The sequence below is a fragment of the Ochotona curzoniae genome, unplaced genomic scaffold (genome assembly GCF_017591425.1).
Source record: "Ochotona curzoniae isolate NIBS_2020 unplaced genomic scaffold, NIBS_Ocur_1.0 scaffold_3890, whole genome shotgun sequence".
Taxonomy (NCBI): Eukaryota; Metazoa; Chordata; class Mammalia; order Lagomorpha; family Ochotonidae; genus Ochotona; species Ochotona curzoniae.
The window spans coordinates 9,161,518-9,185,745 of NW_024467115.1; the positions used below are offsets into that span (position 1 = coordinate 9,161,518).

Genomic DNA, 24,228 nt, shown 5'->3' on the forward strand with positions numbered 1-24,228 from the left:
GGAGAAACAGTGGCAGCAGAGATGAATGGGGTTTATTTAGGGAGCAAAAAGAAAGGTGGAAAACAAAGGTATGACCTAGATAAAAGATTCTCCCAATTTTCAGAAATGTGGAGCAACTATAAATTCTTGTGCCAGAAAGAGGGAAAAAAATGAACAAAAGACAGAATATGTTGAGAAAGCAAAGGGGGAAATAATACACATTCAATGCTATGCTTTAACTTGCAATTAACTTTTCAAATTTTGAATATTTAGTTAAAATTCACATTATAGTTATTCAATGAGAAAATGCCTTGCTAGTCTTTCTTAAATTTATACTGCCACAGATGGCAACTTGGACATTTAAAAATGAATACTGGATTACCCACTTTCCTGTAGCCCTTGACCCTTTGTACACTAACCAACTAAGTAAGATTATTTAAAAATAAATAAATAAATTTAAATTAAAAAAAGGAATACTGGGCCCAGCATGATAACTTAGTAGCTAAAGTTCTTGCTTTGCACATGCTGGGATCCCATACAGGCACCAGTTCGTATCCCAGAGGCCCTGCTTCCCATACAGTGCTCCCTGCTTGTAGCCTGGGAAAGCAGTAGAGGATAGTCCAAAGCCTTGGGATCCTACACCTATGTGGGAGACCCGGAAGAGGCTCCAGGCTTCTGGCTTCAGATCAGTGCAGCTCTGGCCGCTGGAGCTGCTTGGGGAGTGAATCAACAGGTGGAAGACCATCCTCTCTGTTTCTTCTCCTCCCTGTATATCTGCCTTTCCAATAAAAATAAATAAATCTTTTTTTAAAAAAAGCAAATACTGAGCCAAGCTATTCTGGAGAACCACAATGTCTCTTTTGTGCTAAATAGTTCCTCTTCTGTGTTAAGATTTCCATCACCTTGGGCATAGAGTCAATCTTTGGAAGTTTGTTTCTTTTATTTAAAAGGCATATTTATTACTTTAGTTTAAAGACAGAGAGGGCATTAAATGCTGGTTCTCTTCATAAATCGCCGCAGTAGCTAAAGCCGTGGTGGGCTGAAGTCAAGAGTTGGGATGGCCTGCCAGATGTCCCATGCGGCATAGCTGGAAGCCGAGTACCTGAGCCATCAGCTGCTGCCTCCCTTAGTGCATTAACAGGACCCTGACATCTGAAATCAGGAGATGAGCTGGGACCCCAGTCTAGGCACTCCAATATGGAGGGAGGGTGTCCCAAGCGGCATCTTTACAGCTGCGTTGGATAAATGCTCCTACTATGGCTATGGTGATTGTTAACAAGCCCATGTTGAATATTGAACTTTATTTGTATTCCTTTGTTTCCTTTCTTGTGCTTCTCCAGTCACTGATATAAAGAATTACTTCATTCTAGGCCTCTCCTTCCTTTTGTTGTGCCTTTCTACAGCATTCCTTTTATTTCCCCACTGGTGCTATAGGAACAACCATCCTATCAACCTTATTAGTTATGAAGGAGCAACAGGGGTACAGATCGCCAGTACAGCAGTGCACGAAGCACTAATGACATGCTGCAGTGTGCTTGCAATATGAAACAATTATAACGGGGTTATTAATCCTGGCTTTATAATCAATTACACTGAACATACCACTTGTCTCTACAGCCATATAATTAATATGTATAATTTGACCTTGCTTTGCAGAAGTTTAGCTAATCATTACACCAATTATAAATGTAGCTTATTTACCATAAACGTAATTGTACATACATTTAGAGGTGCTTAATGTATTATTTGTAATTATGTTTCCACATACCTCTGGAGGAGTCTGCTGAGTTCTTTTTTCAGATTTTGGCAAATCTTTGCTTCCTCTTCTTTTTAAAGATAACTGAAACAAAATAAGAAGACATTTGGTTTTGGAACTGTAATTTTAATTTTATTTAATTTATGCTTTTAGTAGTTCTAATTTCATATGACAAAACCAAGGCAAATAGATTTAAATCTGCTTTTACTTTGCACTCAGATAAGTCCCACAGTAGAACGCATCTGATGATTTTCTGATCCATATGAGAAACAGAAATGCAGAAAAACAATTCTGACAAAATTCAGACCATTGATTCAATGCATTATGTAGTTCTAATAAAAAAATGAGTGCAGATATTCCATTTTATTAAAGAAAAACAAGGGAGTAGTTTCTTATATTGGAGTTATGTTGCTCTAAGCTTGAAAAGATAAACTGTCAATGGATTTATATACAATTTGAAGAATATTCTCTCCCCACACATCTCTACAAACACACACCCACACCCATATACACACTGAATATGCAAGGAGTAACAGAAGTTGTAGTTGGGTATGGCCCAACCCAAGGAGCAGGTGAAATGAGAGTAGCTTCAGTTCAACAATGCAATGCAGGAATGTGGGCTATTGCATGAGAATCCTGAAATCTGGATTGATATGTAAAGTCGCTCACATTTTGTTAGTTGATCCTAAATAATATTCAAAGAAGCACCACTTTGTTAAGGGACTGTGTCATTTGAGACTGTTCCCTCTCAAAGACTTTGCTATCAAGTTGGTGTCATGAGCTGGAACTGGGACCTGAACCCACATACCTTAATATGAGACATGTTCTAAAGCCCTGGTCATGTCAGATGTTAAACAAAAAGGCAAGCTTTTGCATGTGAGAGAGAATATGTAGTCTTTGTTTTGCTTTCTGGTTTAATTTCATCCATTTTGCTACAAATAACTGGAGTTCATTCTTTTTCTTAGCTAAATAATATTCATACATGCATGCACACACACACACACATATATAATGCATTTTACCCATTTATCATTTAGAATTAGTTTCACTAATTTTTTATTTAGTGTGTATTTATGCACCAGATAAGACACTTGTGAGAAAATAATGAGTTTTTCAAATGCTTCATCTGTTTAGAATTCAGCACAGTGGGAAAAAGTAATGATAATTTAAAAAATAATGGGAACTGGAGTTGATTCAACTGTTAGTTCATGTCAAACAGTTTATTTATATTCTGTCAATTAATTTAAAATTACACTGTTAGCCTTATATCACAGAAGTTTAACCAAAGTTTTCAAAGGTAAAAAAATAGAAGTGGATAAATAAATGATGTGAAGTGGTGGTTCTCCAAGTGTGGTTCTTAGAATAGAACCGTCAGAATTGCCTGGTAGCAAAGCAAATTCTTGACACTCATCCTAGGCCCACTGAATAAGAAACTCAGAAGACAGCACTTCACAGTCCATGACTTACTGAGCTCTCTGAATGATTCTGAGTTATGCTAAAATTTGCATGGCTTTAGGATACTACTTGGTAAGTGGATGAATCAAATCTTGACCCAAGTCTTTCTGATCCCTTGTAATCTGCAAGTGGTATTTGAAAAATTTATAGAGAATGCATTTTATGGAAAACTGCACGGGTTTAAATATTTTTTGCACCAAAATAAACTTTTTTTTACAAACTTTTTAACAGTTCTCTCATATTTGATCATAGATAGGAGAAAGGTTAAGTCTGGTCTGGGGGCTAGAGATGGTACAGGTAGCTAGAAATGATTTCCTGAAAGGACTAACAGCTCAACGTGAATCTGATGGCTGAATGCTAGTCAGTGGAAAGGAAGGGAATGGAAGAAAAAGAAAAGCAATATTTGGAACAAAAAAAAAATCAGTATGGGTAGGATGTAATGTGAGGAGAAGAGTTATGTTAAATTTATGGTGGCAGACATCATATCTTGAAGGACATTGAATAAGATTTGAATTTAATCTCAGATTGAATTATAGCTATAAAATCAATTTGGTCATTGGGATTTAAATAAGCAGTATCATGATTAGACTGTCATAGAAGACATTCAAAGGTGCACATGGCCATTAGATACAAGGATGACACACAAAGCTTACATGGCAATGTACCCAGTTTTAAAAAAAATTGGTTTTTTGACAGGTTTTTTTTTTTGGCAACTTGTTTCATTCATTCCACAGACATTTATCACATTCCTGGCATACTTATGGTACTACATGGCAAACAAATATGACTAAGATATATTTTAGTCTTTTCCCATAGAGTTACGTAAGATGACAGAAAGAAAGCAGATAGCTGAAACAGTAGGTAAATAGCTAAAACAGTATTAGCTCAGACAACACATCAACAAAGAACTGAGAAAACAAGGGAAGAAGCTGTCATTTCCCATCTGGGGACTCAGAAGCTGTCATCCTAGAGGGCTGACCTTGGAAGAATGTGAAGAATTCCAACAGAAATAAAACTTAGTGAGCAGCACCAGACACAGAGGAATGAATGTGCTATGTGCCAAATGTCATGACATTTTGTATATTTTTAAAATTATGCATTGGTTTATTTGAAAGGCACAGCAATGGAAGCTGGTGAGGGAGAGACAGAGACCTTTCCTAACTGGCTCAATCCCCAAATGGCCACAATAGGCATGTCTGGAGCAGGTTAACGGCAGGGGTCAGGAACATCATCTTGGTCTCCCTATTGAGGTGGCACAGGACCAAGTCCGTGGGCCATCTTCCACCGCCTTACCAGGCACACTAGCAGAAAATGGTGGCAGAAATGATGTATCTGGGATTAGAACCAGTGCTTCTATGTGGGATGCTGACACCACGAGCAGTGGTTTATTCCACTGTGCCACAGCACCTACCCCTGACTGACTTCTTTAACAATTTACCGAGATGGGGAGACATTGTAAAGATGGAGTAGAAGAAGATGCTGAAAAAAAAAATAGCCGAGGTCAGCCTGTGGAGCTAAAAAACTTATTTTATCCTGTGGATAACATTAAATTGAAACCTTGAGATTATAAAGGACAAATGCTAAAACTAGGGCATTCCTCCCTAAGAGGCGTTTTCCACTTCAGTTTTATTTAAATATCACTCAGGTGGCTTGTTAGATTCAAATAAAGCTCTGAAACAAAGGTCTGCCCTTGGATATAGGAACACTGCCTTTAAGGCTCCTTTAGGGTTTATGGTACCCTTAGTATCACATTTACATTTTCAATAAGTATTTCATATTTTCACATTCCTCTGAGAAGAAGATGAGAAATTTATATGAGTAGGGAATGCTAGAGAAATATTGTAAGAGCAAGCAGCCCCTTTCCAACAATAACAAAATGTTCACTTCCCCTCTTATTGTCCTGTTCTTTTATGCAGTAAATGCAGTACTCCCTAGAAGACGAGCAGCATGGGTGCCTAGAAGGAAATCTCAGATTTTCATCTCAGGTGTCAAAGGAGGCACTTCAAATAGCTCTTTAGATAAATATGTTGAAAATATAGCTTGTTCACATCTTAATTCTTTGCATTCCCAGCTTCAGCTTATCCAAAAGGAGGTTACTGTTTTTCTTTATTCATATGAAGGTCAGGAACCAGACAGCTTTGAAAATAATTATGTCTGCACAGCAATTGCAGAAAATGGAGTGTTTGTGTTGTAAAAATATTTTGGGATTGCCTTTCTTCCATGATTAATATTTGGTTTACTGATTTCAAGAGGGAGGTAGAGTGGAAAAGACAGAATCTCCTTGGCTAGTTCACTCCCCAAATGTCTACAGTGATTGAGGCTGGACCACCTCAAAGCTGGGAGCCTGGAGCTACATGCATGTCTCCCACATGAATGACAAGGACCCAATTACTTGAACTATCAATGCTGCCACCCGGGGTCTCCTATAGCAGAAGAGTGGAATCAAGAGTTGGAGCTCAGTGTTAAACCCAGACAGTCCAATATGGGATGCAGAGGTCTTAACTGTCAACTGCTACATCAAACTCAGTAATATGCAGCATCTTTTTGTTTTCAGGCATTAAATAAGAATCTGCCTAAAATCCAGTTTAAATATATTTTGTGTACATTTCCAATGTTGTTAAAATTATTCTTTAAAAGACTTATTTTTATTTACAACGAGAAGGAGAGACAGAGAAAAAAGATCTTCCATCCACAGGTTCACTCCCCAAGTGGCCACAATGGCTGGAGCTGAACTGATCTGAAGTCCGGAGCCAGGAGTTTCTTTTGGGTCTCCCACATGGGTTCAGGGTTTCAAGGCTTTGGACCATCTTCTATTGCTTTTCCCAGGCCACAAGCAGGGAACTGGATGGGAAGTGGAGCAGCGGGGCCATGAGCTGCATTGCACCAGATCCCCAATTGTCATTAAAATTAAAGAAAAAGAAACCATTACAGTTGTTAAATTAATGCGGAGCCAAATGGTGCATTAATATGGGATTTTTCATATGGAATATGAAATATCATAGATTTACCAAACATCTTATGTATTTACTTTTATTTAATCTGATAGCAGTTTTAAGAATTTGGCACCATTATTGAAAACACACAATGGATGAGCCATTCCATGAGCATTAGAACCAGGATGCAAGTTTTCCAGTTCAGAGTTCTCATTCTGGAAAGCCACATTATACTGTTCGTCCAAAGGAACAGCAGGACAGTTTAGGAAGCAGAGTTTATCTGAGCATAATCCTATCTGTGCCATCAGAACATAGCTGCCTGGAGCACTGGTTTACACGTATTCCACTCATGTCTCTATCAGAAGTGGTACACACATTTCCTAGGTCTCACAGTCTCAATCTGCAAATATTTATGACCTCAAGGAAACATTGGGAGGGAAACCGAGGAACTGCTGACTGAAGTTGAGAGGAAACATGAAAGAGGCAGAATCTCTGACTCCAATTGGTCTCAGGAGATAGGCAGAAGGTCTCTCAGCCCTAGGATTCCTCCTCATTCTCTTAACAACACATATCCTTCCAACCTACCCAGCAAGCCGGGCAGAGATGGGAGAAGGGATGGTGTTCAGAGGTCCTGCTCACAACCACATTCTTCACGCTTCATTTTAAATGTCGAGGCAAGATTCCAAGTTTGCTTCTTGTCTCGAAAGCTGAAGCGAATGTAGATGAAGAGGTAGAAACCAGGGAGACCAGGGGGTGCGGTGCCTGTCTGGGTTAAATCCTTCAGTGGTTTTCCCTGTCACTCACATGTAGACTTAGGTTATTCTAAGGTACCAGTTCTTCACCACACCTTGGGGTTATCCTGGCAATGTTTTATAAAGATTCCATCAGACTTAAATCTGGGCAGGTTAAGATTCTGTGGTTGGGCCCAGGTACCTTTCCATACTGCCAGGTGAGTATAACATGCTGCCAACTCTCACCCCACTCAGGTGCTCTTACCTCACACCCTCCACCTCACCACTCTTCCCTGATGTCTTTGCTCTGTAGGCCCACACACACCTCAAGCATGCTCCAGCTGTGGACCACAGTGTCCTGCTCCAGCTGTGGACCACAGTGTCCTTTGCTGGCTTCCCTCAGATAGTCTCATTAATCCCTTGTACAACTTCTTCATTCAAGGTTGTTCTTCAGAGAAGCTTCCAGACCACATCACATAGAGACAAACACTCCCCCCCAATTTATTCCTTCACATACACCTGGTTTCCTATCTCCTTTGATGCCTGCAGCTTCTTTCACCACCTAACTTGTGTGTTGGGTTTCTTTTGCTTCTTTGCTCAGGAGTGTGAGTTCCTCAAGGGTAGGCTATGGGTATGGGCCTCAATGGTTGCAGCCATTTTCTCAAAGATGTATCTGGCTCAAAGTGCTGGCCACCCAGTCTGTGTCTGGAAATGGCTACTTCAGGCTTACTTTTCACATAGGTTTGTTTTGGAAACATTACAAGAAGATCACAATAAGCAATGGACCCGCAGAAGCAAAGTCTCATGTCTAACAGGTAGTTGATCACAAGTACATGCATGAATCAACTGACACCAGAATGCCCCAAGTAAAAGGTCAAAGAATTACAGGCTAAATGCATAGCTGTTGTTCTAAGTTACTAAAATTTGGGACGGCTGTTACATAGCTAAATGTAATAAAGCTATTTACAAGTTTTTCAGTTCAGGAATATTAGGCCAAAGAGCTCTGCATGTGTTTAATCAAAATATCTTTTATTTAAACACAAGAAAAGTAAAAAATGAAATGTAAAAGGAGAGGAGAAAGGATTGAAGAGAGTTATCAAATATAGATAAAATAAAGCTCACTATATTTTTATTCTTTTAATTTCCATCATGCTTTTGCCAATGTTTGAATTACAGTGATGTTTAATGACATAAATTTGAGCTATTTTAAAAGTTCATATTTGAGTTATAAATTGCTGATGCTTCTTTTAATAAAAGGAAGTATTTTTTAGCACCACACGTGAAATATTAGCTAAAAGTTATTAAGTTCATCCTGACACCAATCTGATTACTGGGGCTCTAGGTCAGTGCATTTTTTGAAGTATTTTTAAATTTTCCATTTTCAGGAAGAAAATGATGACTACCTCTTTGAAATACTCCCCAGACCTAAGTTTCTAATTTGTACCTACCACTTCCACAGTTATTTTCTGAAAATTTTGCTTCTCCTTCAGTTTCCATGGCTTTGTTATGGGAAAATAACTTTTTTTTTTAAATAAAAACTAATTAATTTTATAATAACTAACTTTACAAAAAATGTTTAGAAGAGTATCAGGTCAATTTATAGAGCTGAAACATAAAGATGACTACACAGGGATCTGCTCCAGACAGTTCTTATTTGTGACTGAAGGACTAGGTTTTCCAAACACCCCCATTGGTAATAAAAATGTTCAGAATTTAGAAAAGAACAGAATGCAAAAAAAGATAACAAAAGAATGGTTCATATGCTCCAGGAAGCAACTTTGCAAAATATTGGAAAAGCAATTAATTGACAATTTTAGACTGAGATTTCATTTCTAATTCTTTCTTTCCTTCCATCCTTCCTTCCTTCCTTCCTTCCTTCCTTCCTTCCTTCCTTCCTTCCTTCCTTCCCTCCTTCCTTCCTTCTCTGGGGAGGGTCACAGCATCGCCTGCATTGAGTGGAAGGGTATATTTGCCATAATGAAGTATGTTTTATGGAGGCAGAAACCCAAATATGCTACTGACAGGGAAGTCTTCTGTCACAGTTTTGTCTTTCCCTGTCTTATAAACCTAAGTCTCACTCCTGACTCTGAATTACGAGGCTGCCAAACTTACTTTTTTCTTATTTCCAGGGAATATTAAGTAAAAGCAAACTTTTAAGGTTGAAAAATGTCATTCTTCTGATCTAAAAGCTTTGCTCCAATGTCTAATTGAGATATGTGGAGACATGTTCTGTATTCTCTCTTTTTCTTTCTTTTTTTTTTTTTTTAAAGATTAATTCGGGCAGAGCTATACAAACAGAAGGAGGGAGATCTTCTGTCTGCTGGCTCACTCCCGAATTGGCCACAATGGCAAGGGCTAAGCTAATCTGAAACCAGGAACCTGGAGCTTCTGGTCTTTTATGTGGGTGCAGAGGCCCAACTATTTGAGACATTCTCTGCTGCTTTCCCAGACCATAAGTAGAGAGCTGTCAGGAGCCACGTACTATAGCCACACTGAAGCCATTTTGACTATAGACCTATGGGACAGTGGAAAACCCCCGGTAGGCTAGATGCTTGGGAAAGAGGTTATGAAACTAATCACATGCTTAGCCTCAATTGTTTCTAGCAACTGTTTCAGAATGTGATTTATGCTGTATCTGCCGACATCTTATTACTGATTACCTATGCTGTTGTTGATATGTTGGTTACTATTGTTGATATGGTGGTTGCTCAAGAACAATTGGTCTTGAGACCCTGGTCTGTGTCCCAGTTTCTCCTTCCCTCCCTGAGCCTTAGTTACTGGAGAATATAAAAACCCTCAGTTGAAATCAATAAACTGACAGCTTGATCAGACATCCTGTCTTACTGTCCATTCTTTGTGTTTCTTGTCCAGTCATTCTGTCCTAAGTTGGTTGCGACCCCCGTTGACTGTCCTGCTGGATGGGACAGAGAGCTAGACCAGAAGTAGATCAGCTGGATTACCAAGTGGTGATGCAGACTCTGCAGATGGAGGCTTAGTGTATCATGCCTTAGCACCAGTTCCTATTTTATGGATTTTTTAAAATAAAACTATCCAAAGAAGTTCTACTTTCCTGATACCTTCATCCTTTCCCAATGTTCTAAAGTAACTATCCACAACAGAGATCAGATAGACTATGGAATTAAATCTTCATTGTTGTGGAATGTTCACAAGTGAACTAGGCAGTATGCAATCAAGCTAGGCCACTGACAACATTTTAGTCTTTTCCTGTATGAGAATCAGTGTGATCTCTTCAGGGCAGAATGGCCTTACACTGGACTAGTGTCTAGGAACACTTTGTTCCCACCATATAGTTTGCTAATAGTGTGCAAATGACATTTAGATTGGAACTCACTCTGCATGATGAGTATAATAAAATTTAGATAAGCAAGACACTTGAAAAATCAACTATGGTATCTAATTGCAGAGAGACTAACAGTTCTTAAGGACCATGGGAGATCAGAGGGAAGGAAAGAAGTAGAATCTTCTCTTGTTAATGGGATATGGTTTCAGTAGAGCTACAGGATGTGGAATTGGGAGGAAACCATGGTTGTTAGGGCTCATAAAATCTTTGTGAAAATATCTCTTTTAAAAGTCAGGTGTAGAGTCAGTAGTTGCCTGCCTCCCAATGTGTGATTCTTACCAAATGATGAGAACATTTCCCGGGTCCTTAGGAACTACGGGCTTGGTTTTCTCAGTGTCCCTGGGACCCAAGGGCCCAAGGCCACTGGTGACATAATTTCTGAAGCAAGCAACTCTTCATCATTGCAGAATCTTTTGAAAGCACAGTGTGGGGCTGTTAGGAGGTCTGCCAAATTATCAATCATAAATTAATCCCAAAGTGGGATTACTTTTCTTTGAAGAGAACAGAATAAGTGTTTCTTTGCTGATCACATAAAACATTATACTTGGATGAATACCATGCAAAGGCTTCAGAAACTCTGCCCACACAAATGGACTTAGAAGTTGAAGGCTGCTAAACTGAGATTACTTTTCTTTATAATCTATAAACCTAGCTAGTGAATTCTGAAGTAACAATAATTAAATTATTTTAATGCCAAATATTTTATCCACAGTAAACATGTATTTACATACCTAGAAGTAACATCTCCAAATGTAGGTTTGTATTTCCTTCTAATTTGTTCCTGTTACATGGATTGAGCTCTAAGTGTGACTGCATTAAAAACTAAAGCACATTTAGAAATTGCTGGGTGAAGTCTAGGGTGCACAACTGACATGGCAGTTGATATACACTTTAGAAGAACCACATCCCGTATTGGTGTGTGTGGGTTCCACTCCCAGCTCTACTCCTGACTGTTGCTTGGCACTACTGCAGGCATTAGGAGGCATCAGTGATGGCATCAGGTGATGTCTCACTTACAGCCCTGCCCACAAACTAGGGAGAACTAGTCTGAATTTCCAGCTTCTGGTTTTGGTCTGAGCAGTTCCACACATTGTGGTATATGGAGGGTGAACCAGCAGATAAGAGCACTATCTGTTTTTCTTCTCTCAATAAACAAATATATTAGCATTTCTGCAAGGGGACCAAGACCTAGTGGTTTGGGGGAAGTGTCCAGAAGATAATTTTAGTAAGACAGATGCAACAGCTCAATTATGAATACAGAGATGGGATATTTGTATAGAACATCACTGATCACCATATACTAGCCCACACCGAAGCTATGGATGGGGGCCTCTTTGGCAGTGTTGGGTACCATTGCCCGACTGAGTGTTGGAGTTGTGGAGTGGTCACATTTGGCAGGATCAAGACACTCTCCAGCACACAAGAGAACTTGGGCTGGGGGTAGGCTCTGTGGGGTTGTGTGGGCCCAACCCTTTGGAATACAAATCCCCCGGGTTAGTTCCCAAGTGGGGTTGCAATGGTCTAAGCTAGGTGTGACCACGCCATCTGCCATCACTCATGGGTAAAGGAATCCACAACAGTCAGGGTAGGTCAAGGCAGCAGCACCCAAATGTGCATCTTTAAACAGGATGTGGGGTGGGCCGGGCTGCCACTGGAAGGGGACAGAAGGGGCAGGGCTGAACAAACCTTAACTCACAAGTAACAACAGAAATCAGGTTGGAGCACAGCTCATGCCAGGTAGGTCCTTGCACATACTGATCTGTGTGAGGCAGAGGCACTAAGCCACAGCATCCAAGGGGCCACGACAAGTGAGGGGCTCTGCCAAGCGGAGACAGAACAACCACCGGCCTACACCTGCTCTACTGCAGGGCAGAGGCCCGGTTGGGGAAATAACAGGACACCCTAGCTGGGTTGAGTTTCCCACCAAGGAGCGCATGGGCTGGAACTGAGGCTACATTCTGATCAGGATACGATCGTAATCTCACTTGGCACAATTGTGGACTGGGATGGGAAGCACCAAGCCAGGCCAAATTCCAACACCATCTGGTGCTCTGGAGGACCGGGGAGGGTTGTGTGACAGACTAGGTTAGGTCTCAGCCCTTACTGAACCATGTGTGAGCTTGGTAGGGATATGGAAGAGCCATGGCTGGGTTGAAATATCCAACAACAAGAACCAGCTTGGGTCGGAGGCCAGGCAGGAAAAGCCACTGTTCCTCCTAGGATAGCAGGCGAACTGAGTAGTGCTGGCTCATGGACCCACTGGTATGCGCGAAAACTGGCATAGGGACAGGTTCTGGTGGAGGAGCCCGGGCAACTTCTCTGGCAGGACACAGTCCCATGCAGGTAAGCGCAAGAAGCACAATAGGGAACAACCCAAAACAGGCAATGAAAATTATCCCACTGGCATACACATGGCATGGGTTGGGGGCAGACCAGCCTGAATCTGTTCACATTACCTTCTGGTGAATCCGAGCACCAGAACAGAGTGTGGGTCGAGCCAGGTTCGGTTGTAACACATACCAGTACACAACAAGTAATGCCAAGGTGAGATGAGCCGTACCAGATGTGGCTGCAGCACACAACCAGCACATGTGACAATCAGGGAGGAGGCAAAGCCGACAGGGGAACGTGGGCACCCCTGCTGGATAACTACTTCCATTGGAAAGTGTGAATACGGATGGGGGCAGTTCAGACTAGGCAGGGCTATAGCACCTGTGGGCCTCACGGTGAGCTGACTGTTCTGACTGGTGCAAGTTAAAATTAGAGTGGGTTGAGGGGTGTTTGGGCTTAGCCACAGCGTTAGCTGGCAGAGGCTGGTACTAGGAGCCAATTCTGACAAGTCAAATGCCAAAACTACCTGGAGACTGCATACTCTAGGAGTGGGTGTGGCCTAGTAGGGAAATAGTGGGCACCTCCCTCAGGGTTACCACCCTCACTGGACAGCACGAAACCCAGGCTAGGAGCAGGGGTGGCTTGACAGAAAGGCACCTGCCAGTGGGTGTATGGGCTGGATAATAGGTTGGTTGGGTTGAACCAGGCTTCAATGTCCATTGACGTGTGCGAGAGCTACTTGGGATGTGGGACAGACTGGACAAGCCTGCAGTGCATACTGGCAAGCATGGGAACCAGGGTAGGGGGCAGAACTGGTAGGGGTTTTGGGGAGTCGCCTCAACTAGGCTGCAGCTCCAACTGGTTTGCATGAAGACCGAGTATGAAGTGGGTAGAATCAAGCTGGACTGCAACACCCATTGGTTCACAAGGAAGACAGGGCTGGAAGCCGAACGGACCCAGTAATCGCAACGACCAGCATATGCATAAGCTGCTTGGTGTGAAGCACAGTGTTGGAGTCTGTACTAGCAAACTCACTCAAGAATCAGATCTGGGATCAACTCAGATGAAGTTTCTTTGGATATTTCTCGAACTGAACTGCTGATCTTGGAACCCCAACCATCAAGAGACTGTCAGCCAGTGGACTCTGAATAGGTTTCATTACGGTTGGGACGGAGAGATTGGCAGCAATCCAGAACTGATGAACTATCAAAACTGTATGAGCAGGACCCTTGGAGCGCGCCTCATGTTGGGGATGGGGGATGGGTGGGAGGTAGGGTGGGGCTTTCCCCTTTGTTACTCCCCTAACCCTAGATACAGGGCAAAATTATTATATTAGTGTGGAAACAATGATATTACCCACTTTCACCCTGTAGCCCGTGACCCTTTGTACCCTAATAAACTAAGATTATTTAAAAAAAAAAAAAAAAATTGCTCAGTGAATTCTGAGATACAAGAAATACCATAATTTTGGCAACTTGTATGAATACTAAATTGTCAACTTTGAAAATATCTAATGATATTAAAACAAATGCTAATGAAATATATTAAGTGTGATTATAGTTTATATTGAAGGGTATTTTGGCATTTACTGGAAGTGTATTATGTTTGATTAAATTAGCCAGGTCATTGAGAGTTATCATGAAATAAATGGACAATTAACACGATTTAAAAAATTTGCTTTAAACAAAATAAACAACCTAGGCTACACAAATTTCTTAGTCTTTTAAAATAATATTAAAGAATACACACACATGCATCCTGCTTAGATAATGAAAGTAACTTAATATCTGGACTAAGATGTAACCTAATTATTAATAAGTAAAAGTTTGGGAATATATGTATGAGTCAAAGAGCATGCTATATCACTGAAACAGAGATAAAATATTTCATATATTAAAGAAGTTATGGAAAGTAGACATGCAGGAAGCAGATTTGCTTCCTAATGTGTTATTTTTGTAAATAAAACTGTTCATATTATTATTAAAAATGACAGAATTCTGTGTCCATAGGACGTGAAGCTATCATTTGCCTCTTATCAAAATTCACCTTATAGATGAAGCTATAAACAAAGGGACACTGGAAATCAGCATTTAAGAGTGAACTATTTCTAAGAACCTAAGAAAACTTTCCTGTAATATTAGCGTCAATGAAATTAAAAGAAGAAACATAACCTGTCTAACACGTAATCTTTACTATCTGAAACAGAACAGGTCTTAGTGCTTAGGATGGCTGCACCCTCTACGAGAGAACCTGGGTTTCCATCCCAGCCCTGGCTCCTGACTTCAGCTTTCTGCTAGTGTAAATCCTGGTAGGCCGAGGTGATAGCTCAGCTAATTGGGTTCCTGCTACCTAAATGTGAACCTGGCACTCTAGTTCAGCCCCAGCTGCTGAGGGCACTTTGAGGATGAACCGACAGATGGGAGTACTGCTTCTTATCCTCTCTGCCTCTCAGGCAAATAGACAAATCATATAAAAAACATTTAAAATCATATATTTGATAAATGATTCGTGTCCAGAATACATAGTGCCCAAATTAGAACGCCAAAATAAGCAGCCAGCTGTGGTATGGGGTTTGAAACTAGTAAGAAACATTTTAATCTTTGACTTCTCTTTTGATTGTTGCTAATGGGAAATGTGAAAATCCCACATGTGTAACAAAAACATAAATACAATTTAAAATCAATAAAAGTAAATAGGAGTAGTATTTTTAGAATCATTTCAGCCTAATTATCCACATTTAAATCCACCCTTACCTTTACATAAATGAATCTACCAGATTCACTTCACAAACTCTATAAAAGTTTTCTTTCCTTCATCTGCAAGGAAGCAGCGACTGCACTGCATATCAACATATTAGTTGCTCTTTATATACATAACTACAGCAAGAAGTTGTGCTGTGTCTTCCTACAAGTGTTCAGGGTTCTTGGGCACTATAGTGTTAAGAAATTATTACTTTGTAAAGGAAATAAAAAATAACAGTTAATCTTATTAACCACTTATCTCAATGATTAATTAGCTAGAAAGAATGGAAATAACTAAACTAGACAGGAGATGAATATAAAATATTCTTAATTTTTACTTTTAAGCACTACTTAATTGAATCATATTGAAGATAAATGGGCCCATTAAGTGAAATATGTAAGGCTAAAATAGAAAATGTCAGTAGAGAAGCTAACTGACATGTTCAAATGTCATCTTCAAATGTCATTTAGCATCTGGATAAAGATGAGAGTAACTGACCATGAAATGTAAAAGCAGAATCATAATGGAAACATCAAATAAATAATTATATCCAATAAATGCTGTCCAATCTAACACTCTGCTACATATAACTAGACTTCCAGTTTGGGAAAGATGTCCTTCTATACCAATGGAAATCACATGCTATTCAAAAGTAACACAAACATTGGAAAACCAAGGAACTCAGTGAATTCCAATTTATGAAGGTTAAAGATGACTGCCTTCACAAGCATATCAAGTTGCTTGAAATTTTCCTTTGCTAAAGCACTTACTGATAATCATACATTGTGTATATATACATACATAGTATATATTCACAATTTTGAAACAATATGTATATGAAAGAGAATGAATTTAGTAGAAATAAATACTTGGGACCAGTACTATGGCATAGCAACATAGTCCTCTGCCTATGGTGCCAGCACCCTATATGGGCACTAGTTCAAGTCCTGGCTGCTCCATTTGTGATCTAGCTCTCTGCTAGTGGCCTGAGGAAGCAGCAGCAGATTTCCCAAGGCTTTGGTCCCTGAACCAATGTAGTAGAACCAGAGGAAGCTACTGGACCCCAACTTTGGACAAGCTCAGCTCTGGCTGCTCTGGGCATTTGTGGAGTGAACCAGTGACCCTGGAAGACCTGGACGATTTCTCTGTCTTTCTGTCTTCTCTCTCTGTAACCGAGTTTCAAGAGATAATAAATAAACCATAAATCTTTGAAAGAAAAAGAGAAATAAATATGTCCTTCGATTCAAAGAGACCTGAAGTTAGCCGTGGAGACAATAAAAGTGACAAAGCAGTTTAAATACTTTGTCCATTAATAATTTTGATAAAAGTACAACCTCCTTTCTCTTTTAAGGTATCTCTCTTTAGGGAAGACATCTAATCAAACAAATCTGCATAGTCAGTCCTGTGGATAAATGCAGTGGTAGACACTGCAGACAGATTGTATATCCCACAGGACTTCGGCATATGCGCGCTAATGAGTGAGCAAGCAATAAGAACTAAGGAAAGGCCTAGGGGGACACAGACTAGAATGGCATAAAATGTAGGAATTGCCTCATATTATAGTGATTTATAAAGGAGAGCTTCAGGCATAACACTGATGAAGCAAAAGAAACCAAACATATATATATATATAAGGCCCATATAATGGAACTGAACCTCAGATCAACTTTTCACTCTCATGTATACAAAAATTCCTCTGGGCTCCAGCATGGTAGCCTAATGGCTAAAGTCATCACCTTGCATGCACCAGGATCCCATATGGGCGCCGGTTCTAATCCAGGTGGTGCCATTTCCCCACCCATTTCCCTGCTTGTGGCCTGGAAAAGCAATTGAGGATGACCCAAACCTTGGGACACTGCACCTGCGTGGGAGGCCTGGAAGAAGCTCTGGGCTCCTGGCTTTGGATCGGCTCAAATCCAGCCATTGCGGCCACTTGGGGAGTGAATTAAAGGTCAGAAGATCTTCCTCTCTGTCTCTCCCACCTCTCTGTATATCTGCCTTTCCAACAAAAATGAAATAATCTTTTAAAAAATTTTCTTCTAATGATTAAGCCTCAGTAAGTTAACCCAGAGCTCTGTGATAATACATATCAACAACAACAGACATCATACTCTGCTGTTTACAAAGCCTTTTCGCGTGCTTTTTCATGTGATTCTTGTGAGAAGAATGATATAACAATATTTACTTTCCTTTAAAAGGTTAATACATTTAGTCAACTAAGTGACTTCAAAATTAATATATCTCTTAGGTTTGTAAAAGAAAAATGTGGAATCAACAGTCCTAAAAACTTTGTCCCAATTCTATGTTCTTATTTTTTTATGCAAACATTCCCTTTCAGTGACAAAATAGCTTCTTTTCCCTAGACAACCCAGAAGTCTTCTCTCAGTGGTGCTTACAGCACATGCCTCCACAAGTCCCAAAGGTAATACCACTTGGATATTTTGGTAGTATTGACTTCCTAAGGATGACAGGTCTTTTGTGGGTCAGGAAGAACACAGCAGTGGCCATGAAGGGGTAGCCTGTTTTTTTCATTCTTTAGAATTTGCTTGTGGTAGACAGATTCGCCTTTGGACCTGGTCTGATTACTCCCTGAGTCTTAATTTCCAAAATGAAGCTATTAGCAATATAATTGTCAAAATGTACAGTAGCACCCACATAAACAGCAATCAGCACTATGAGCTAGCAGCTTTGGAGTAACTTCAGGTCTCCAGACAAATTAACTGCTAATTTGTTCTAAGATTAAAGATTTAAAAGAACTTTTTTTTTTTTTTGATAAGGTTCTGAGGGATGTGAGCTGCAGTTTTTTCTTATTCCCTAAGCATGAACTCCTTGAGTTTAACTAGCGTTTATTTTTCAGCAACACACATAGAACTCGAAGTGCAGAGTGGATACCCAGGTGGCAGATTTGTCCTCTTCTTCTTAAGTCTTTCTTCCTTCTCTTTCTCAAGAACTCTGTAAGACCTGCTTCAGTAAATTCTTGGGGCTTCCTCTGGAGAGTAATTGGATTTTGAGAGAAGCAAATAAAGGCCTGGGTTTCTCCAAGGAAGCGAAATTGTAAGAGACTCCTACTTTTGGAAGTGTGGTGATGCTTGAGTTATCCATGTGTTCCCTTATTGTGTTTGTATTACACTCAGTGTCACGAAAAGAGCCCTGATTCTCCATCATTTTTTTCTTACTCTTTGCAAAATAGGATCTGAAATCTCATGCTTGGTTACCATTTATTCTCCAATTAAAATGATTTATTGCTAGCTCTGTGCCAGATTGTCTTCTGGTTGTTGTGGACATAATGACAAATAGAAAGACTCTCAAAAAGCCCATTGTTTGGTGCCAGAAAAAGTATATATGAATTAAGAAAGAAGTAAAAGTTATTGCAATATTGTAGAAGAATATGACCTAGCTGCCTATATGCTGTGCACTGCACCAGCTACCAAGTGTCACAGTGACCAAAACAGATCTGGGCTATGTATTCAAGTGACCTTACAGACTGTTGTTCTTGTGAAAACCTCCTGAGATAACAGGAATTCAATTACGTGATCACCAGAGGTGAAAATAAAGACCAGTTCCAGTAGTGACATTAATTTGTTTCCTGTACATATGAGGGAGTCTCTACAAAGTTCATGGAAATGTGCTATGTGTGAAAAGGTTACAAAGAGATTTCAAAAATTTTTGCACCAAAATAAACATCCTTTAAGTTGTACTTTCCACAATCTTTTCCAAGGATCCTTCATGTATGACTAATATTTGCTAAGTAAAAAACGCATTAGAGTTTATGGTTTTTCGCATTAAATTAAATGCTGACAGAGGTGAAATGCCGTTTTCCGCCAGTGTTAGGAGACAAGGCCTTTCTCACCCAGCCATGAATGCTTACGACAGGACAAAGAAAATGTTATCATTAATTTATAAATCAAAACCTAAAGGTGCCACAAAAACTGTTAAATCGCAGTCACACAACTTAGAATCTTGCAGGGAAGGGGCTGAGGTAGTTCAATAGGGGCATTTCTACATAAAGTTAAACTGTCACAATACCAGGTCAAATGACTTCAAAGAGATTTCCATTCCACTCTTGCAAACATAAAGACTTGCAGCTTCAGAAAACATCAGAGAAATCACAGGAGGATTAAAAAGAAGCTTCAGTAACAGCAAAAACACAAAGGTTGGGAAGTTTAGCTGCAGATCAATGCTTATTAATTCATGTGCTATATCTTTTGTGGTGAGAATCTTTCAGGGAAGAAAACCACAACAGGTGTTACCCCAGAAATCTCAGAAGGTTTATGCATATACTAGAATTCCTAGCAGTCAGTAGTCAATACACTGGTTTACTTGTTGGGAAAGATGGCGAATTCTTTGGCTATCAAATCTCTGTGTGGCTTATGAAGGTATACAGTGAAGGCCATATCAAAAGGCAATGTTTAGATTATTAAGAAACATACACATGTCCTCAAATTTTCAGTTTTGATTTTTATAACACCTAGAAATTAAATGCTGAGTAATAATGAGATAAATCACTGCAAGTCTTACTCTCTATGTTAAAATGTTTTCAGAAGGGTCTATCAAAGAGTGCGAATTTGGAGTTTAATGCAATACTCAGATGTCTATATCATTATACTTTCTATAGTGAACTTCATGAAGGGCTGTGATCTTTAATTTAACTAGAGACAGTGCATCCTTCACAGAGAATGAGATGTATTGAATGTCCTTTCTATCCTGATTTTATCCTATTTGTGCATGAATCTAACCTGGCTTTCACAGACCTAGTAGTTGTTCCCATGACAACAGGTTTATGCAAACTTCAGTCTCATTTGTGTGCAGAATAGTAGATTATTCTCTCCAAGTTCTTTAAAGAAATTTTTCTACTGCAAGAAAGCACTTTGCTATCAGGGATCCAAGTTTTATAATTTGGGTAAGAATGCTGTTAAGATTCGAATGCAGCATTCTAAGAGGTCTCTCTGGCTTGCAGCTGGCTGAATATTAGCTGTTTCAATACAAGCAATACAAGCAACCAGCTCTAGTAGACACATCTAATTACCTCGATCCTGCCTTGACTCAATTCTTCTTACTCCCAGGTGTATACTCCATCCTTTCAGAGGGAGAAGATAAGCAGATGGATGTGAGCAGGTGCATAAGACTTTGTGCAATCACTAGCCCTGAGAGCAAGTGGTCAATACCCTTGAAGCTAGTTAAACCCCCTAGTAAATGGTTCCAGATTCTGGCAGATGTTCCATTGCTCCTCATGGTACTATTTAACATTTATGTGATTCCGCATAAGAAACTCAAATTTTGAAGCTGGAAGGTAGTTTCTCTCTAGCATATTATACTTAATAGTTTATGATTTTACTTTGTAATTACACTCTTGTCTTCATTACGCAGAGTTTAGCTTGATTGTGTTTTTCTCAATTGGTAAAATGACTGAGGGATGATAGTCCATATAGTTAACACTCAGCATTGATTTCAGTATGTCTCCATTTTACAACCAAGGCAGATGGATAAATAAAAGTATGCCAAGTTATCCAAGAGCAAGGTCAGAGATCTTATCCACAAAGTGAGTCAGTTATTATTGCAGGTCAATTTGAATACTTCTCTTCTTGGAGGGTAACAGAACTACCATTATGAAAGTTTCATTTGAATGTCTTTAAATTACTCTTCCTATTTTTGAGACTTTTGAACACTAAGATTAACCTCAAGTGGTTAATTATAGAGGACTTCTGACAGAATATTTTTCATTTCCCTTTATATTTCATATACCTCAGACCATTATTTTGCATTCTATCTATCCCTTCCCCCAACATCTCCTCAAACTGTGGCTTCTATTTTTAGTAACAAAAAGGCACTTTAAAAATCTAACATTCTACATACATGATCCGAATGTCTCATATTTTATTATTTCATTTCTTTCCCAGAGACTGAAGTTCACTTTTTATAACTCCAAGGAGAGTGAGAATGGCCTTTTTGGTAAGAACAGTTACACCTATTCTGTTGGGTGTTGCAATAGCTCTTCCAATCCAAAGTCAGAACCTTAAAGCATGCCAAAGTCAAATGGAAGTGTATCTTTTTAGTGATTCTCATGCAGGAATTTCCAAGTCCTAGTCTTCCTACCTGGTAGGCAGACCATTTTGATTTTTATTTTAAGATGAGAGGGTTCCATCTTTCTGGCTTAAGCACTGAATATAAACATTATGCCTTTTCCTGGAAATATGAAGAAAATCACAAAGTATCCATATTGCTTCTCAACACAACTTTTCAGGTATCACCTAACATTCACATGACATCAAATTATAAGCCATTTTTGTCTCTAGTAATCAGTTGAAATAATTGTACAAACAAGTAATGCGGGAACACTAAACAGAGCCTAATGAGACTGACACTTCTCTTTCCCTGCTTGCCTGTAAGTGACTAATAAATGGCTCACTCCTCACAACTGCCCCACCAAATTCACATACTGGAATCCTAATCCCCAAACCACCAGAATGTGACTTTATTCATCACATCTTACAGAGGTCACACAGTTAAAGTGAAGTCATTAGAATAGGTCCTAATCCAATATAGCTGTTGTTTACTTAAGGAGAATTGAAAACAGGTAGTTACAGGGAAAGAACTGTGTGAACATAAAGATGATGATGCCATTTGTCATCCAAGCCCAGGAGAGAGGCCTGGAGCAGAGCTTACCCTCAGAAGAAGCCAAACCTGTCAACCCTCTAATTTGGGGCATTTATTCTTCAGTAGTATAAGGACATAAATGAATGTTAAGGCACCAAGACTTTGGAACTTTGTTAAAGTAATCATAGTGAACTCATACGACCACTTATTTAATTCTTCCTAGTGGAAATGAAATGTTCAACTTTTGACATGCTTCACTCTACATTATTTCTGAAAAACACACATTTATCCATATTAATTTCATATTTGATTTTGTAGCTTTTGGCAAATATTTATGCTGCTCTCATAATACAAATCTCACATCATGGCAGAAAATACTGAAATTACCTGAAATAGTCTCCACAATTTATAATCAAATAAATTGAGGCAAACAGAAGTTAGAACCCATTTAAAGCCACTTGGCTATTGCTGAAACACAAAGGCTCCTAGTCCTCATGTGTTCTACTGTAGCACAAAGGTACTCTTCAGTAACACACAAGAATTATGTAATTAAAATGGCTTTATATGCCACATTACAAATGCTTAAAGTTAGGAAAATGTACAATGTAGAACCAAGGTTATATAAACTAGTTAATCTACTGAAGGGATGCTCTACAAAGTCCTTACATTAATATGTTCTCATACTATGGATTCAATTGTTATACAATAGATGCATTTTTGTAGTATTTTGAGAAAACTCAGTTAATTATAGGTGCCTCATATCTCAGTCATTCTGTAGAAAGTTACAATTTTCTTTTGAATTTTGCACATCCAAGATGATGTAATTGTTCAGAAGATGCATTTGTGTTTTTGCTGATTCTCAGTAATAGTTTCTATTAGTAGCAGTGTGAATATTCAGGGAGTTTTCAAAGAAAAATGTAAATTCAAATTTAATTGCTATTTATCATGTAGCTAATTAACTTTGAATAGATTCTTTCTTTTTTCCTTTCTTCAGCAATTATTTCCTTTGATCCTGACTCTGTTCTCTGAGAAGACCAGAGGTAAATAAGGTAGAAATCTTCAAATTTGCCAACATGAAAGAGAATTTTGATTCTTTACCCTGAAGGGAACAACTAAAATGAGCTGGTTGAAAGACAAAGAAATGAATTTCAACTCAAAACACAGGATACTTTCAGAGGGCACTAAAATGTGATGGAATTTTCCACAAAGGAAGAGCTACAGACTTAGTCACTGGGAAGATGCTAGGCATTAGATCATGTCAGGGGCTTCAATAAAAAGAATTAAAGCAATGATTGCAACTCATTAAATTACTGTTGTCGTTTTTCTCCATTCCAGAAGTTTAAGGCTCTAGGAACTCAGCAGTAACTTCACAAAGCTGTTTCTTCCCCTCAGTTACCAATATATTCCTTAATATTGTTACCAACCTCTGTGTTCGGTATGATGTGTTTAATTAGCTTATGATTAGACAACACAAGTATGAAATACCAGTCACACCTCACACATGTCAGGCCAGGGTAAGGGGTCTGGCCAGAATTCATACATTTGCTATTAGATTGTGTGAGAACAAGACATCTTCCTGTAATTATAAAATAAGATTAAAATCATTTTAATAGTCACATGAGTCCTTGGAGCTAAAAATATACAGCATACCATGCAATAATCAAACACTAACCTCTTTCATTTTTTCCAGTTCATTCTGTAACGCTTGCTTTGCAATTTCAACTTCTATTAGCTGTTGCCTCAGTTTCTCATTTTCATCTTCTGTTGTTGTTCGCTTTTCTTCCACATTTTCCAATTCATGGTGAAGTCTCACAGATACGTCTTTTGCAACCTAAATTGACATTTTTGGAACAATAAAATCTAATTAAAGATGGTGTAATAAGTGGACTGCATTTTTAAATATTGAAAGTAGTAAGAATCAATTCTTGTATAAGGTACCTCAAAAAACTCATGGAAAACTTAAGTATAGTTTATATTAACGCAAAAATAAGTTTGAAATCTATCTCTGATTTTACGTGACATACATTCTCTATGAACTTTTTGAAGGTCTCTCAGTACTTACCAAATCTGAAACAGTATTCTACATAGTTTACACAAAAGCAAGTTACTTCTGTTAACAAATTCTCACCATGATCCTGTGGGATAGTTACTATTATTGCCTATTTGGAATATGAGGAAACTGAGTGTCATACAGTTGAGGCTCAAGGTCAAAGAAGCCCAAAAGTACGGAGGTAGACTGGCTCTGAACTTCGCTCCCTGAATGTGTGCTTTCTACACGGTAACCAATGTTCACGTTCATTCAGTAGCATGGAGAAATCTTGCCTATTTCTTCTAATTCTATAACAA

The 24,228-nt window shown here is 39.1% G+C and overlaps 1 protein-coding gene across 1 annotated transcript in view; it reads right to left on the reverse strand.

The window, feature by feature from the left end:
* SOGA3 (SOGA family member 3) overlaps positions 1 to 24,228 on the reverse strand; it is a 34,555-nt gene that overhangs the window by 6,785 nt on the left and 3,542 nt on the right. Inside the window, exons 3-4 of the mRNA XM_040965479.1 lie at positions 23,555 to 23,713; positions 1,748 to 1,819 (exon numbers count right to left, since the gene is read on the reverse strand). Of these exons, the coding sequence (XP_040821413.1) occupies positions 1,748 to 1,819; positions 23,555 to 23,713 (231 nt within the window). The remainder of the gene's footprint in view (positions 1 to 1,747; positions 1,820 to 23,554; positions 23,714 to 24,228) is intronic.